The following is a 15,298-nucleotide window of genomic DNA, read 5'->3' as shown; positions in this document are numbered from 1 at the left end:
TAAACAATTTGGGTTCTCGGTTCGATTTCCGGTGAGAGCAAACCAGTAATTTGTTAATATATGTAAAAAAATCTCAATTAAAAGTAATAAAAACATCTTACAACACACCCGACATTTTGAATTATGTCACCACTGTATCAATTATCGTTACAGATGCCACCTTGGATTCTAGAAACATTGCTTGATTCGTTATGTCCGCCATCTTGGATGACTATGACATTATCATTGCACTTTTCTTCACGGCTACCATATTAGATTCTAGAAAGTTTTATTTTTCGTTTCGGTCGCCATCTTGAAAATCGTGATATATTATTCAATTTTAATGAAAAAAATTTTAAATTTATAAAAGAATTCCAATAATTAAATTTTAATAAAAATATTTTAAAAAACATATTTTTACGACATGGATCTCGAAGTCCTCGGTTCGAAAACGGTAAGAGCAAAAAATTAAAAATAAAACCATCAGATCCTTCTTCCATGGAAGCCACCTACAGACTGACCTCCTTCCACCAGTACCAAGGTATATTACGATAGCTGGTATGACGTCATGTCCTGATTATTCTTGTCAATATTTTGATGGTTTTCTCTTAGTGCTTCCGATTATTCTTTTCAATATTGTGGTGATTTTCTTCATGTGCTTCTTGTTACAGATGAGAAATCAATCTCTGCATGAAGTATTTTTTACTTAATGAGTCATGCCATTTTAATCAGTTACATTTAATTAGTGAATTTCTGCTACTACTAAATTAGCACTTGCAATATTTTTATAATGTGGATTAAAAAAACATAACTCAGTACAAAAATATGTGATAAGACGGATGAGAAACACTATCACGAAGGACGAACTTCCTTCTCTTTGTTGTCTAGCGAAGCCTTTATTCTTTTGCGATTGTTAGTGTGCATCCCGCATCCCGCATAAAAATAAATAAATATTATTTACCTGCAAGAAACACTTGGGGCATCTGGTGTTTAAAAGCAGAACTACTTGCAACAAGTACCTTTGCATGAGATAAATTAACTCTCCCTGAAGAAAAATATTAAAAAATTCTATTTAAGTAATGGTTTCAATTTAAAACTCTTAGTTTTGCATCTAACATTAGTCACAGAAGCTACCATGGATCATGGTTTGTTATCTACAGCTGAATCGAAAGGCAGCCGCTGTAGATACTGTAGCAAGGATTTTGTAATGAGAAGGAATGCTAGACGTCATGAGAAGAATGATTGTGTTAAAAACCCACTACGTAAAATGTTAAGCTGTAATCGGTGTAGCAGGTTGTTAACACGAATTGACAGCTTAAAAAGACATGGTAGAACATGTAAAGCCAAGTCTACTTACGGCAAAGAGGACATCGATGGATCTACTAGACTAAAGAAGAGTGATCTGCATTACGACAATAATTTTCCTTGTCCTGAGCGTCATGGTATTAGCTCACCCGATCGTGACGAAGAACATAAATTGAAGGATGCTGATGGCTTCGGGAAGACTGAAAGTAATGGAAGTATAAACACAGTTAAAAGTGAGAATACATTCAAGCCCATATTCAGTAGATCCTCCATACTTTGGAATAATGATGGACTCTTAAAAAGGAAGAATGAAGACAATGAAGAAACTTCGACATCATCGATATAGAATTCTTACGGTAATCTGCTTGAAGACGATGCCTTCTACGGTGATTGCTACAGTGACTCTGAAGCTGGCGACGTGATCGAAGACTGTGCTGAAGCACCTAAAGTCGGCAAGATCGAAGACTGTGATGGTGTCCTGAGACCAAACTGCTGGAAACGTCGTGTTATATTAAATAAATCTGATCAAGCTTGTGATGATTACTGGCTTGATGATGAAAGTGACCTTGTGGTTGGTGTTAAAACGGAAGACACCAGATCATAATATTTATAATAAACGTCCAAGGAAGATGGTGGCAGAAGAGATGATTAAACATCATGGAAAGATCCCAACATACTGGTTGACCGGCTAAGACTTCTACATGGCTCGCTTTGTGCAGGAAACTATTCGTGCATCAAAGAAATATCCTTCATACTCAAAGAACTGAAGGAGGCTGGCTACATATAATAATGATTTGTTTTACCTGCATTTGAATAACGTTGAGAAATAAAATAAATAATTTAAATTACAAAAATATAATGTTTTATTTATTGTATTCTGATTTCCAACTAAGCCTGTGTTTACGCTACTGTGTGTGTTCATTCTGTTTCCTGTGTGTTCGTTCTGTTTCCTGTGTGTACTGTGTGTTCATTCCGTTTGCTGTGTGTTCGTTCTGTTTCCAGTGTGTACCGTGTGTTAATTCCGTTTCCTGTGTGTACTGTGTGGACTCTTTTTTCATTCTGTTTCCTGTGTGTACTGTGTGTACTGAGTGTTTATTCCGTTTCCTGTGGGTACTGTGTGTTCATGGTCTATATGTCTGACATTGTTCATGGCCCGGTCTCGCGGTCCGAAGACGCTTGGTGTATATGTATGGATGGTTTTGTACATGAACGATTTAGAGGTTATTCTAAGTATCGAAAAACTAGACTTTCATGTTAGGCTTATTGATAACAAATTTAATTCGTTGGTCAGTTATATTGTCTTGAGTTGTTTTTGTAGAGTTAATGATTAATAAACTCCGCGAAATGTAATGGAAACCAAAATGTAAAATTTATTTTATATTTAGTTACACTTGTCACTTGTTAAGAAGCAAATCGAAGACAGGAATCCATCGATTCAATATGTAAATTAATGAGTTAATTTTTCGGTAATTTTGTAATTTTTCCCGCATTTATAAGTCAATAAATACAAATATCCAAATGACGGTCGTAATGGCTTATAGGATGTTGGTTGATTTGGAAACTATGCTTCTTTTAGGACTTTGACCATGATTTATTAAAGTTATTATATTTATATAAAATTAAATTTTTTGCATCGTCCAGAAATCGAACCAAGGACAGGAATCGTTCGAATCAATCAGTATATTGATTATAAATTTATTTAATGACTTTTGTAATTTTTCCCGAATTTCTAGCTAAATAATTACAAATTACCAAGATGGCACCCAAATGATAAGATGGCGGGTGTCACATTAATAATAAATTATTACTGCACTCTAGAAGGTAAAACTTAAACAAGTATGATGGTAGTACACTCTATCAGACAAGTACACACACAAGACAGAGTCCTCCAGCAGATGAAAACAAGATGGTGTCAATGTCCTTTAGCGGTTACTATGTGTTAACTATCGTTCCTGGTAGCGAGTACTAAACACAAAATGATGTATCTCAGGTGGTCGTCAAAGTCAAGGTCAAATTTCAAGGTAAGGTCAAAGTTCAAAGTCAAGGTCAAAGATAAATGTCAACAATCGAGGTCAAAGGCATGGTGAACAAAATATTATACTAACATTGTGTCACCACACTCTAGTAGACGAAACAAGATGGTGGTCTCCAGCAGACGAAGACAAGATGGCGGACATGACGTCATACCAGCTGACGATAAATACCCTGGTACTGGTGGAGGGACGTCAGTCTGTAGGTGGATTCCATGGGAAAAGGATCTGATGTTTTTTTTTGTTTTTTTCTCTTACCATTTTCGTACCGAGGACTCCGAGGTCCATGTCTTAAATGTATGTTTTTTCTATATTTTGATTAAATTTTAATTAATGGAATTCTTTTATAAATTTTAAATTTTTTTTATTAAAATTGAATAATAAATCAAGATTTTCAAGATGGCGACCAAAACGAAAACTGCCACTTTCTAGAATCTAATATGGTAGCCGTAAAGAAAAGTGTAATGATGATGTCATAGTCATCCAAGATGGCGGACATAATGAATCAAGCAATGTTTCTAGAATCCAAGATGGCATCCGTAACGATAATTGATACAGTGGTGCTCTCTAGGCACAAACAACAAAAACAAAGTCGACTGTATCCGAGATGGCGGCCTCCAGCGGAACAGAAAAAAAATCAATATGGTAGGCATGACGAAAATTGCATCATGAGTGAGTGGGGCACTCGATTTAAAGATGGTGTATCCAAAATGGCGGAACCTAGATGGCAGATCCAAGATGTCAGCCAAGGTCAAGGTCAAAGGTCAAGGTCACGGTCATCCAAGATGGCCGCCTTGACGTCAGAGAAATCGGCCGGCTCGAATCCCCTGAATCCCGCGCCTCCAGCCCCTGTCCCAGAACATAACAAACCTACCTATTGTAGTGAGAAAAATATTATTTTTTTTTTTTAATTTATTTTAGTTTTGAAAACAATTTCAAGATTACAATTCACTTGTTTTATGACAATATGCAACCTCATAAAAATATCACTACCAGTAAAAGTATTAAAAAATCTACATAATTTACACTATATTCCGAAAACATAAACGGTATGCGTCTGAAGAACATTTAAAAGCCACACTTACAATGATTTAACATTCCATACATTCTTAAAACAAAATGGGCAATAGTGTGGTGTTATCTTGAATTTAAATAAATGGTTACTTTTTTGGAAATGTGCATGATATATAAGAAGCTTTAATTTTATAACCCCCTACAATTGGGCGAACACAATTTTTCCGTGTGAAGTATCAATTTGTTTGCTAAATACTATTATTATTAGTTCATTTGTTAAAATATATCTTAAGGATTTTTACGTTCTATATTCAGTATGTTTTACTAAACATAAAAAAAAAGATCATGTATTTAAACTTTTCCGGAATAACATTGCGTCGAGATTTCAAAGTTAAAAGAATGGTTTCATGAAAGAAACAGGCTCATTTCACTGAATAATATAAAGTAAAAAGAAGAAAACTCAGCATTAATACCTACATAAGAATAATTTGTGTGTTTTTTACATTATTCAAGAATTTTACTGCAAAAGGGTAATAAAGTATCTGGTGTTTTAACTAATAATAAGTTTTCTGATGCAATTAACCTGTCATTGAGATATTGGGAATAAACAATTAAAATTAAATAAATACAAAATTATCTCTTGACCGGCAGTAGTGTAAATTAGCTGATTTTGAGACAATTTTATTGTAATGGGATTATACCCATGCTTGTTTGTTTAAGGCTTGCCAATTGTAGGATTCGGCTTTGTCCAGGCGTTTCTGTCGTACGATACATGTGACCGGAAGCTAGCCATAAACCTCAGGTTCATTCGTCTTTTATAGGCCTATCTAAAATCCTGCGCATTGATTTACTGGTTGTGATCTAGAGTACGCTAGTATCGCCTACGAGGAACTGTACTTCAGTCGACCGCCATATTTTAATTTCATCCTCGGTTTTAAATACTTTTATCGTAAAAATAGCTTTATGTAAATGAATATTAAAAGTAATTAAAACATTTTAAAAAGTTCAAAAAAGTTTGTAAGTAAATTCATTTGAACCCACGATCCACAGTCTAAGAATACAATTCCTCTGACTGCTCGTCTAGCAAGACTACCTTGATGAAAGACTCTTATATGTTAATACTTCATATAAGTGATATTCTTTCGCAAAAATTTTCAACTTCAGATTACACGACCAATAATTATTCTAGCTATAGACGGTATCAAATGTTTAAATGACATTTTTTATATTTTCTACTCAATTTTTTCCAATCATTGATAGTCGGATACAATCAGATAGACTATTGGTGCCAATGACTGTTGGAGCTATTACCTGTTGGATCTATTGACTGTTCGAGCCAATGACTGTTGGAGCCAATTACTGTTTTAGCCAATGACATTTGGAGCCAATTACTTTTGGAGCCAATAAACTACTGGAGCCAATGACTGGTGGAGGCATTATATCCTAACTTAAAAATTGCGATCACATCCTACTAAGTTCAATGTACGTGGTCAAGACTGTATTATCGTATCTTACTGCTGCGAACGTATCCTTTCCGTTGATTGTGTTTCCTTTTCGTTGATTATGCTTTCTTATTCTTGATTATTTTTCCTCTTTGTTGAATGTACTTACGATTATTCTTCCATTTCGTTGATTGTGTTTCCTTTTCATTGATTGTGCTAACAATTGTGCTTCCTTTTTGTTGTGTATGCTTGATCTTTGTTTAATGTGCTTTGTTGTTTTGCTTCCAATTGTACTTTCTTTTAGTCAAATGCGTGTCCTGTGTGTGTTCATTGCGTATTTTGTGTATGTAAAACCTTGGCTCGAATGCACAGTGGCGATTAAAGAACCTAACCAAGATGTGTGCTTCATGAAGGCGTTAAAAGACTACGAAAAAGCTGACACAACGATTTCTAAAGCCACCCTCTGTGGTATTTATGTGAAGAGACAGTCGTTTTATCGCTCTTTGACAATGAAGTTGATAAACAAACTAAGATGAAAATTATTTCCAACTTAACAAGAGACCAAATCTCAGATTTTGGCAAACGATAAATCCCATCGAAGGAAGAGAGGTCCCAAACGTTGTTCGGTAAGCTGAACCATTTTTTGTCATCTTTTGACATTTGTTTTTTTATTACTTACCCGTTTTCCTTTCAGTTAAAACGCTGGATGATTTTGTATCGGAAAAGAGCAAACAATTTCTTTTACAACTTCAAATCGATGACAGTTTTCTTCATGAAAATGTATGTTCTTGGGAAGGTAATACCGCTTTTATGGAAGATAAAAGAAAAATAACTCTTTTGAACTTTGTAAATAACACTGCTGAAAGGGGTGTCAAATTAATACAAAATGTTTAAGGGCTTACAGCTGACGAAGAGCAGAAGCAATTCCTTATGCGCTGTGTCCAGAAACATAAAAATTAGTATCCGGACTGTAAAAAACGTACCCTAAAGAGAAGTTACCCTGCCTGATTGATGTTAATTAAGTTTTAATAAAAATAAATATTTATCTTATTTCCTTTAGTTTTTTATTTACTTCTTTAAATGCATTTTTAATAATTTTATAGGAAGACCAAATTTTTATGACAAAATAAGAATTTTGCAAATCCTTGGGGCTTGGTCCGCACGGGGTGTAATTGCGCTAGAAAAATAAAATTTCATATTTGAGTCTGGTTCAGCATTAATAAAAGATATAGAAGGTATGCATTTCAAAATTCTAAAAAGGGAATTTCCTCATATAAGGGACACCCTAATATATATTTCATAATTACTGCTTTTCATCCCTAAGAGAGTGAAAACAGAAAAATTTATACTTCTATAAATACAATTTATTGAGTCTTCATCCAATTAATAGGAAGTACAGAATCTCATAAAGAATTTAAAAAATAAAGAGAAACAAAAATTAATATTTGATTGTTTTTAAACTTCGGAAAATAGGTTGTAAGGTTAGTTTTATAAAAATAAATAATATTTCCGAACAAAAAATATCAAATCATCTTTACCAATTCCTAAAATCCCACAACTAAAGGAGTGAGGGATGGTTGAAGTTTAGTTTTATAGTAAAAATCATATCCCTTAATTAAATAAAGTTAATTTAAAGTATCTGGTATGAATATAAATACAAAAACTATAAAACTATTCTTAGCATTTTCTAAAACTACCCATCAAAAAGGTGAATATTTGGTGGGCATTTATTAAAAAAGAACACTCATTCTTCCGAATCTACTAAGATTTAAGAAAAATAACGGAACATGAATTGCAATCACAAATAGTAATGTAACTAGTACGACTTTTCTTTTTACAAATTTCAATAGGTAAGGTAATTAATTGGGGGTTGACACTTATATAATATAAATTTAATTTATTGGTATGTTGTACTGAATTTTCAGAATCTAGATCCTACTATTATGTGAAGAGTGGAAGAAAAATATAAATGGCCGACCTGGTACCTGGGTCCGGATCGTGAAGCCAAAGCAATCTTCACGGCTATCATCGTGGATGACCTTAACCTTCTCAATTTGCCAAAACAATTTCCAAAAAATGACTTAAAATTCACCCAAATCTACCCAAAATTGGTCAAAATTACTCAAAATTTTCTGTTTTTATAAAAATATATTCCAACACAATATTTTAAAAATTCTTAAAATAAAAAATAACCTTTTAGGAAGAAAAATTCCTATTTTGAGGGAAGCTCTTTTAAAAACCCCAAACATTTTTTTGAAGACTAATAATATCACCAAAGAGGCTTCAATTACCCATCTACCTCCAGCCAGTAAGTCGATGTGGACATTTGATATTAACCTTTGACCTTGACCTGGCCGCCATCTTGTTTTAAGAAGTCATGTCGACCTGTTTTTTTCCTAGAACATTTCTCCATTAGGATATTGCGTTCTAGTTTTCCGCCATTTTGTATTAGGTTATTTCCACCAAATTGAAAAAACCTTAATTATTATCGCAAAAATACCGCTCAACATCTAAAAAATTACTAAGAAATATTTAATCCAATAATAATAAAATTTTACTTAAAATCATACACTCATATCTTGGTCTTTTTAGTCCTCAGTTCAAACCCACTGAAGGCAAAAATAAATCATTCTTCCCCGATGATGGCTGCTGACCGACTAATATCCCACCACTAATACAAACGATACATATCAGTGACCAATATGACGTCAAAGAAGCCATATTGGATCCATCATATTGTTTTCGTCAGCTAGAGTTCGGTGCCGCTAATTTTTTTTTCCTCGCTAATGTGTTGTAGAATCAATTACCGGACCATCGTAGCATTCACCATCTTGTTCGACATCTTGGCCGCCATTTTTAAAAAAACTGTAAAAACCAACTTTAAAATTCGCAAATATTTGAAAAATATTATTAAAAATTACCTTTTAACATATTGATTGATTTTATCGATGCAAGTTTTCCGTTGAATCTTAATCGAAGCATTGAAAAATATAACTTTAGTTCAAAAATCGTGTTTATATATTTTATTTAAATTATATTACAGCAAATAAACGTTTCGCCTAAAAATTAAACTTACAGGTGAAAGAAAAAACTACTTTTACATATATCATTTTTATGCAAATTGTATTCTGCGGCATGAACATTGTAAGAGTTATGAATGATAAAAGTGTAAAATTTGCATTGGTTTGAAACCGAAGAGAGCGATCATATAGATCCTTTCCCCACACTATGTTTTCTCAAAAGTAGGTTAATGGTTTACCAAATACACAATCTCTCCCCCCCCCCCCCCAAATCCACACACACACACCAATTATATTTTTAAAAGCCATCCATTGCTTCATCATTAAACTGATTAAGTTCTCTTTGATATTTCGAGAAAAATGTAAATATAGTTTTGGCTTAATAAAGGTATTTAAAAAAAGTAGTTTTTCAACCTTCTTGGAAATATGGATTTTTCCTAGTGGCATCAATTATTATTTACCTACACCGCACCAAGCACAGCCATAGGTTAAGATTCTTGACCATTCATCGCAATCGGTTTCTGACCCATTGTGTGCTTTTTTTGTAGACGGGTCTGTAACCAACAAGCAGTCGAAATGTCCGCAGGTAGTTCCTTACTAGACAATGGGACTTCACCTTTATAATTGTCCACATGTCCATTTAAACTTTAAATGTGTGCCAACAAAACATAACACTTACTACAGCGAAATTTCATAGGAGATGTATTCTTCGTATATTTACTTCTCTCGTGTTTTCGTACATTATGGAAAAAAAGCAAGCGGCTCATCACAGAATCTGCAAGGTGGTCTATTCGATGGCAACAAACAAACAGGCCCGATTCCAGGTGCACTTTTAAGCGCACCGTTGCAATCGTAGCCGAGTATTCTTGTTTCCTAGTAGTCTTGTAGCCTAGTAGTCTTTTAGCTCCATAACCAGTTGAAGCCTTGTAGTGATGTAGCCAAAGAGAGCTTGAACTAAATACTTTGGGAACCAAAGACATTTTTTCGCCAAATACTGATATAGCCAAAGACTGTTAGAGACACAAGAAATTTTTGGAGCCAAAGGAGCGAAGTCTTTTTGGAGTCAAAGATTGTTGGAGCCAAAGACTGTTGGAGCAAATAACTGTTGGAGCAAATGACTCATGGAGTCAAAATACTGGTGGACCCAAGACTAATAGAAACAATGACTTTTGAAACCAAAGACGTTGGAGCCAATGATTGTTCGAGCCAATGACTGTTGGAGCCAATGACTATTAGAGCCAAAGTCTGTAGGAGCCAAAGTCTGTTGGAGCCAAAGTCTGTTGGAGCTAATGACCGTTGTAGCCAATGACCTATGGAGCCAAAACACTGCTGGACCCAAGACTGATAGAAACAATGACTTTTGGAGCTAAAAGACTTCTGAAGTCAATGACTGTTGGAGGCATTATATCCTATCGTATATTTGGCTATCGCATCTTCCTGAGTTCAATGTACGTGAAAATGTACGTCCTTTTCGTTTAATGTACGTAGTCAAGCTTGTATTATCGTATCTTACTGATGAGAACGTATCACACAAAGTTGAATTTTTCGTCCAAATGTGCTTCCTTTTAGTCAAAAGTGTGTCCCTTCTGTGTGTGTGTTTGGGTATGTTGTGTGTTCCTTGCGTGTACTGTGTGTCCATTGCGTGTAATGTGTGTCCAATGCATGTAATGTGTGTCCATTGCATGTACATTGTTTGTCCATTGCAATTTCTGTGTGTCTATTGTATGTCCATTGCGTGTTCTGCGTGTCTGTTGTATGTACAGTGTGTACTGTGCATGTAAACTATGTGTCTAGTGTGTAATTGTGTGTGCATTGCGTGTCCTATGTGTAATTCTGTGTACACTTCGTGTCCTGTATGTGCATATTTGTGTACACTTCGTGTCCTCTGTGTGCAGTGTGTGTCCATTGCGTGTACAGAGCGTGTATTGCGTGCCCATTCTGTTGTTGAATTTGCTTCCAAATGTGCTATCTTTTTTTAGATTACTTCATTTTTGAATGTTTGTTTGACTCGTGTATTATAGTATACAGTCCTTGTTTTGACTAGCATATTATTCGACTGGTTGCGGGTATATAAAAGAGACAAAGAAAGAGCGGCTTTCAGTTTGTTACTGGCTGCGGCTGCGTAAGGATCACCTAGTTTGATTCATCTGGTGCATAAGTAATGTAATTACCAGTTCTTGTGAGCTCGATGTCATCTTTACCATCTTTAAGGTCGAACTAGATGTATGTTCTACCATCGTCTACGGGAACTCTGACGTCAGCGACGACGATGGTTGCGCAGATCCCGTTGGCAACGTCGACGACAAAAATAGAGGAAACTTTAACAGTTGTGGTACCACCAGCAGAATAGAGCTAATAACTACAGTGCTGGCTGCAGATGAAACCTCGATTAATGACTTTTTGCTTTTAATGGAGTTTTCAATGGTTCGTGATTTGAGAACTACTATCGAGCACCGATGTCGATACTGTGACAAGATATTCTCAAACAACTGTAATAATCAACGACACGAGAAAGGTGAATGTGCTAAGAATCTACCTCGCAACAACTTTGGCTGTATCCAAAGTCGCAAAGAATTTGCAGTTCATGATAAGTTGAAAAACCACTTGAAGAAATTCAAAGGTTCTGCTGCATGGCAGAAAGTCAAGGTTTCGGTACATCTTGTTCCAGTTTGAAAGGTTCGTCTTCATCAACTAGGCATCCTTACAGCTGCTGTGATGTGTCGTTCGCATTTTCCCATGATGAAAAAACAAATTAGAGAAACAAATGTGTAAAGACTACTTCTCTTTTTTTTTTTTTTGCCATGAGTGCTATGTCTGTTTTTTATGTATTGACAGTTTGCGATGGCATGCGAAAAATTGTAAAGGTGAAGTCTGTTTGCCTACCTACAGACATTTCAACTCCCAGTTTTAAATTGAAAACTCGTATGCGTACAAGCACAAAAACAGATGTGCAGTAATCGTATGTGATGAGGTCTGAACATGAATTTAAGCCTAAGACTGTGCTTGGCGTATTACAGTTAAATAATAACAGATTCGACTTGGCGAAATCTGCATTTCGTGGAACGTTGAAAGACGACTATTATCTGAATATCTTTATATTTAGTGAGTAAAAAGTCATTTCTACTTTTCTTGACGATATAATGCAGCACATTATCAATCAGCTTACTGATGAAGTAGCTGCATACGGACCTTTAAATTATAAATTTTGGTTGGACTGTGTATATGGCGAACCATACTTGTTCGAGAACAAAGTAAACAAGGGTGCATTCAAGACAGTGAATACACTCATTTACAATTTCAACGATGTGAAGCAGTCTGTTAAACACAATATCAAGAAACTCTGTTGTCTTGAAAACGACAATGTAGGCAAAATATTTTACTGGTCTCTGTCTTATTAAACCGATTGGAGTTAAGAACTAGTCAGTCCAAGCCAATGCAGACGTAAATGTTTTTAAGATTGCTTATTTAAGCAAATGTTCCTGTAGTAGAATAAAAATAATGTAATAAATTTTATTTGTAAAAAATGTTTTTTTTTCGTACCTGTCACTTTTATGTTAAATTTGTGTGATATTTAACTTATTTTTTTGCACTAACCAAGTATCGAACCGATGAAGGATATTAGTAAATTAATGAGTGATTTGTTGATGGTTTTAAAAACAATTTCAGAATTTATAGGTCAATAATAACAAATTTTCAAGATGGTGGTCATAACGGCTTGGAAGCATGTATATGAGGAACTTATCAGCTTTCAGGATTTTGTACATGATTCATTAAATAAGATTATTTTTAACCTCAATTTACCGTTTTTGCTTTGATCAAGTATCGAATAAAGGATAGGAATCGGTCGAATTGATCAGTATATTAATTGCAGAATTTTTTCATGAATTTTGGAATTTTCCCCGAATTTATAGAAAAATATTTACGAATTTCCATTATGGTGTCTAAATTCTAAGATGGCGAGCACCACAGTAATAATAAATAGTTGCTACATTCTAGCAGGTTAAAATTAAACTAACATGGTGGTAGTATACTCCAGCAGACGAAAACAAGATAGTGATTTCCAGCAGACGAAAACCAAATGGCTGATGTGACGTCATACTAGCTGGCAATATATATACATAATGTAATTAGTGGTGGGAGGTCAGTCTGTCAGTGGTTTCCGTGGATTTAGGATTGGTCGACATTTTTTATTTTGCCCTCACCATGTTAGAACCGAGGTGTCCATGAGATAAGTGTGTTTTTTAAAATGATATTTATTAAAATTTGAATTATTATTTTTCCTCAATTTTCCAGCACAAAAACTACATATTTTCAATATGGTGGCTGTGACGTCATAATCCAAGATGGCGGAGTGGTTTTATATAAATTTTATTTAATTTTTTTATAATTTTGAAAATTTTTTCTAATTTTATAGCATTAAATAACATGGATTTTAATAATTGAGGCTGTAACGAAAATTCAACTTTCTAGAATCCAAGATGGTGGCTGTAACTAAACATGCATCGACGACTTCATACACATCTAAGATTGCGGGCGTAATGAAAAGTGCAACGTTTCTAGTATCGAATATGTCGACGTATCGATATGTGCAACGGTTATGTCCTAATTCAAAATGGTGATTTTTTTATAAATTTAATTTATTATTTTTTAATGAATTTTAAAAATTTCTCTAATACCTAATATAAAAATTACTGATTTTCAGGATTGCTGTCTTTACTATAATTGCAGTGGTTACATCAAAAATCAAGATGGTGGGTGTGGTTTAAGAAATGTTTATATTTTTTTATTGTAATTAAGAATTTTCAATTTTTTTAAATAAATTACATTTTTTTCTCCAGCCGGGAATCTTAACGAGTAACGAAATTGATTAGGTAAGTAATTAAAAAAATTGAGTTATAAATTTTTTTTCTGATATTAAAGTCCAAAGGTTAAGGAATTATAATTTAATGTTCAAGGTCAAGGTTACCCAAGATGGCTGCCAGAGGCTTTAGGGTAGCTTTTCGTTGGGAAATTCAAGCCTCTTTGGGGAATTTTGGTTTTTTCTAAGGCAAAATAATTTTTTAACGGTGATCGCATTTCGAATTTATGAATTTTTGAGGAATTAAACGCAAAATTTTCCCTCTAAAGGAAATTTTTCCCTCGATATAGGGAAATTTCTAGGATTTGTTGTCGTTTTGAGTCATTTTTGAGAAATTTTGAATAATTTTAAGTCCAATATGGCCGCCGTGACGTCAAATCTAAGATGGCGTCGACAATCCACAATCCACAGCCTTATGCCTGTGCCAGTATTCAAATTTGTATACCTACTACTGATATACCTACTTGAATAAACCTACACCCTTTTTGCTCTGGGTACACTTTAGAGAAGTTATTTTAAAATCTTAAAATGACTTTAACTTTTAAAGTATTAATTGTAGAAAAATAGAAAAATTTTGTTTCTTTTTAAAACCTCACTATTATTTTTTTGAACAAGATAGTTCCAATAATTTCTCAAAATAAAATTGAATGGCACGTTCTTCTCCCTACATCCTGTTACACATTTACGTTCCTTGACTTCAATTCATTCACGAAATTATTCATACCAAATGCCGTAAACAGAGAGCTAAGACATCAAAAAAACCTATTTCTTAAATACTAAGCAAGGCGTCCCTAACGTACAAATAATGTGACTTCATATAGTCGCTATATAGTCATGCTATAGCGTGTGCTATGTGGCTTACCCTTGAGGTGCCCAGGCCGATTAAAGGCATCTTGTTACCGTCGTTTAATGTAGCGTTGAGCACATTTCCTGCCATAGTGCTGCGGTGTGTGTCTGTACTCTCCACAGGGCTTACCAAGCGAGTGAATGTGAAACGGCAGAGCGCTGCTACATTTAAAAGCCAGTAGATAAGGTTCCACGTGATTTCGTCCCCACAGATAACAAGCAAGAAAATCTTGTTATTTATCAATTCGTATGAGATTATATCCTTTGCGTCTCATGTTTCCCTTTGTTATTGGTTAAACAATAAAAAATTATTTTTATTGTTACTATTTTGATAAAGACTAATGCCTTTGTTTTCATTATTAAGCTGAAAAAAGTATTAAAATAATTTAATAAACGATATTGCTTAATTAAATAATAAAGATTTCTTTAACATTTTAAGTTCTTCAATATAGTTAATACTTATTTCATTATATATCAAATAAAATAGAAACAATATAAGGTAATTTCGTGTGAGATAAACCTTACTTAGAAAAAGAAGTTGTAAAATTGTTCAAAATAACCAAAAATTAAACCAATTTTTGAATTTGAAGTTAATTTAATTTTGGTTCGTGGTATTAAAATATATGAACATAAAATGTATACAACCTATTTAATGGTTACAAATGTAACACTGTTACGTTTGGCCATCCCTGCCGAGTGTCTGAGTGAGAGGCTGGCTCCCTCGGGAGAGACGCCCTACCGACAATTAACTTATACAGGCCTAATCATAAAATAATAATGACTTACCTCGCTTATATTACGAAG

General features: G+C 34.2%; 1 protein-coding gene across 2 annotated transcripts in view; it reads right to left on the bottom strand.

Moving 5' to 3' along the window:
- LOC134531618 (aldo-keto reductase family 1 member A1-like) overlaps positions 1 to 14,697 on the bottom strand; it is a 77,939-nt gene extending 63,242 nt beyond the window's left edge. Inside the window, exon 1 of one of the 2 annotated variants that reach the window (XM_063367373.1) lies at positions 14,511 to 14,697. In XM_063367373.1, coding sequence (XP_063223443.1) covers positions 14,511 to 14,585 — 75 coding nt within the window. In that variant the 5' untranslated portion in view covers positions 14,586 to 14,697. The remainder of the gene's footprint in view (positions 1 to 14,510) is intronic. The other variant, XM_063367374.1, reaches the window with a different exon arrangement.
- Positions 14,698 to 15,298: the final 601 nt, after the last annotated feature.

This window comes from Bacillus rossius, chromosome 5 (genome assembly GCF_032445375.1).
Source record: "Bacillus rossius redtenbacheri isolate Brsri chromosome 5, Brsri_v3, whole genome shotgun sequence".
NCBI classification, from domain to species: Eukaryota; Metazoa; Arthropoda; class Insecta; order Phasmatodea; family Bacillidae; genus Bacillus; species Bacillus rossius.
This window is presented reverse-complemented; position numbering and strand designations above follow the sequence as displayed.